The 1771-nt window shown below is 45.3% G+C and overlaps 1 protein-coding gene across 1 annotated transcript in view; it reads right to left on the reverse strand.

Moving 5' to 3' along the window:
• Positions 1–947: 947 nt before the first annotated feature.
• The window catches only part of LOC117940541 (E3 ubiquitin-protein ligase UBR2-like), a 5184-nt gene continuing 4360 nt past the window's right edge, over positions 948–1771 (reverse strand). Inside the window, exon 7 of the mRNA XM_034865788.1 lies at positions 948–1054. Within this exon, the coding sequence (XP_034721679.1) occupies positions 948–1054 (107 nt within the window). The remainder of the gene's footprint in view (positions 1055–1771) is intronic.

A 1771-nucleotide genomic window follows, 5' to 3' on the forward strand; every position in this document is an offset into this window, starting at 1 on the left:
TCCTATGGGACAGGTGTGTTCCTATAGGACAGGTGTGTTACTATAGGACAGGTGTGTTCCTATAGGACAGGTGTGTTCCTATAGGACAGGTGTGTTACTATGGGACAGGTGTGTTACTAGGTGTCAGGTGTGTTACTATGGGACAGGTGTGTTACTAGGGGTCATGTGTGTTACTAGGGGTCAGGTGTGTTACTATAGGACAGCTGTGTGTTACTATGACAGCTGTGTGTTCCTATAGGACAGCTGTGTGTTACTATGACAGCGGTGTGTTACTATGGGACAGCTGTGTGTTACTATGGGACAGGTGTGTTACTATGGGACAGGTGTGTTACTATGGGACAGGTGTGTTACTAGGGGACAGGTGTGTTACTAGGGGACAGGTGTGTTACTATGGGACAGGTGTGTTACTATAGGACAGCTGTGTGTTACTATAGGACAGCTGTGTGTTACTATAGGACAGCTGTGTGTTACTATAGGACAGCTGTGTGTTACTATAGGACAGCTGTGTGTTACTATAGGACAGCTGTGTGTTACTATAGGACAGCTGTGTGTTACTATAGGACAGCTGTGTGTTACTATAGGACAGCTGTGTGTTACTATGGGACAGGTGTGTTACTATGGGTCAGGTGTGTTACTATGGGACAGCGGTGTGTTACTATGGGACAGGTGTGTTACTATAGGACAGGTGTGTTACTATAGGACAGGTGTGTTCCTATAGGACAGGTGTGTTCCTATAGGACAGGTGTGTTCCTATGGGACAGGTGTGTTACTATAGGTCAGGTGTGTTACTATGGGACAGGTGTGTTACTTGGGACAGCTGTGTGTTACTATAGGACAGCTGTGTGTTACTATAGGACAGGTGTGTTACTAGGGGTCAGGTGTGTTACTATGGGACAGGTGTGTGTTACTATGGGACAGGTGTGTGTTACTATGGGACAGGTGTGTTACTATAGGTCAGGTGTTACCTTTGCAAACTGTATGGCGAAGATCTTCTTGTACTTGAGGTCCATGAGGAGGCTGTTCATCAGCAGCTGGTGGTAGATGTTCCTCGCTCCTACAGGCAAGCAAACAGGTAAGCTGACAGGTAAGCTGACAGGTAAGCTGACAGGTAAGCTGACAGGTAAACTGACAGGTAAGCTGACAGGTAAGCTGACAGGTAAGCTGACAGGTAAGCTGACAGGTAAGCTGACAGGTAAACTGACAGGTAAGCTGACAGGTAAGCTGACAGGTAAACTGACAGGTAAGCTGACAGGTAAACTGACAGGTAAGCTGACAGGTAAACTGACAGGTAAACTGACAGGTAAGCTAATGGGTAAGCTGACAGGTAAGCTAATGGGTAAGCTAATGGGTAAGCTAACTGGTAAGCTGACAGGTAAGCTGACAGGTAAAATGACAGGTAAGCTGACAGGTAAGCTGACAGGTAACCAAACAGGTAACCAAACAGGTAAGCTGACAGGTAAACTGACAGGTAAGCTAATGGGTAAGCTGACAGGTAAGCTAATGGGTAAGCTAACGGGTAAGCTAACTGGTAAGCTGACAGGTAAGCTAATGGGTAAGCTAACGGGTAAACTGACAGGTAAGCTAATGGGTAAGCTGACAGGTAAGCTAATGGGTAAGCTAACGGGTAAGCTAATGGGTAAGCTAACGGGTAAGCTAATGGGTAAGCTAACGGGTAAGCTTTGTCAAGCAAAACAAAACTGTACACACAGATATGGTGATTAAAAAAAATAGATGTTACTATAGCAGCTATTAAAAAATATGAAAATGTCAA

Source organism: Etheostoma cragini, unplaced genomic scaffold, assembly GCF_013103735.1.
Source record: "Etheostoma cragini isolate CJK2018 unplaced genomic scaffold, CSU_Ecrag_1.0 ScbMSFa_2725, whole genome shotgun sequence".
Taxonomy (NCBI): Eukaryota; Metazoa; Chordata; class Actinopteri; order Perciformes; family Percidae; genus Etheostoma; species Etheostoma cragini.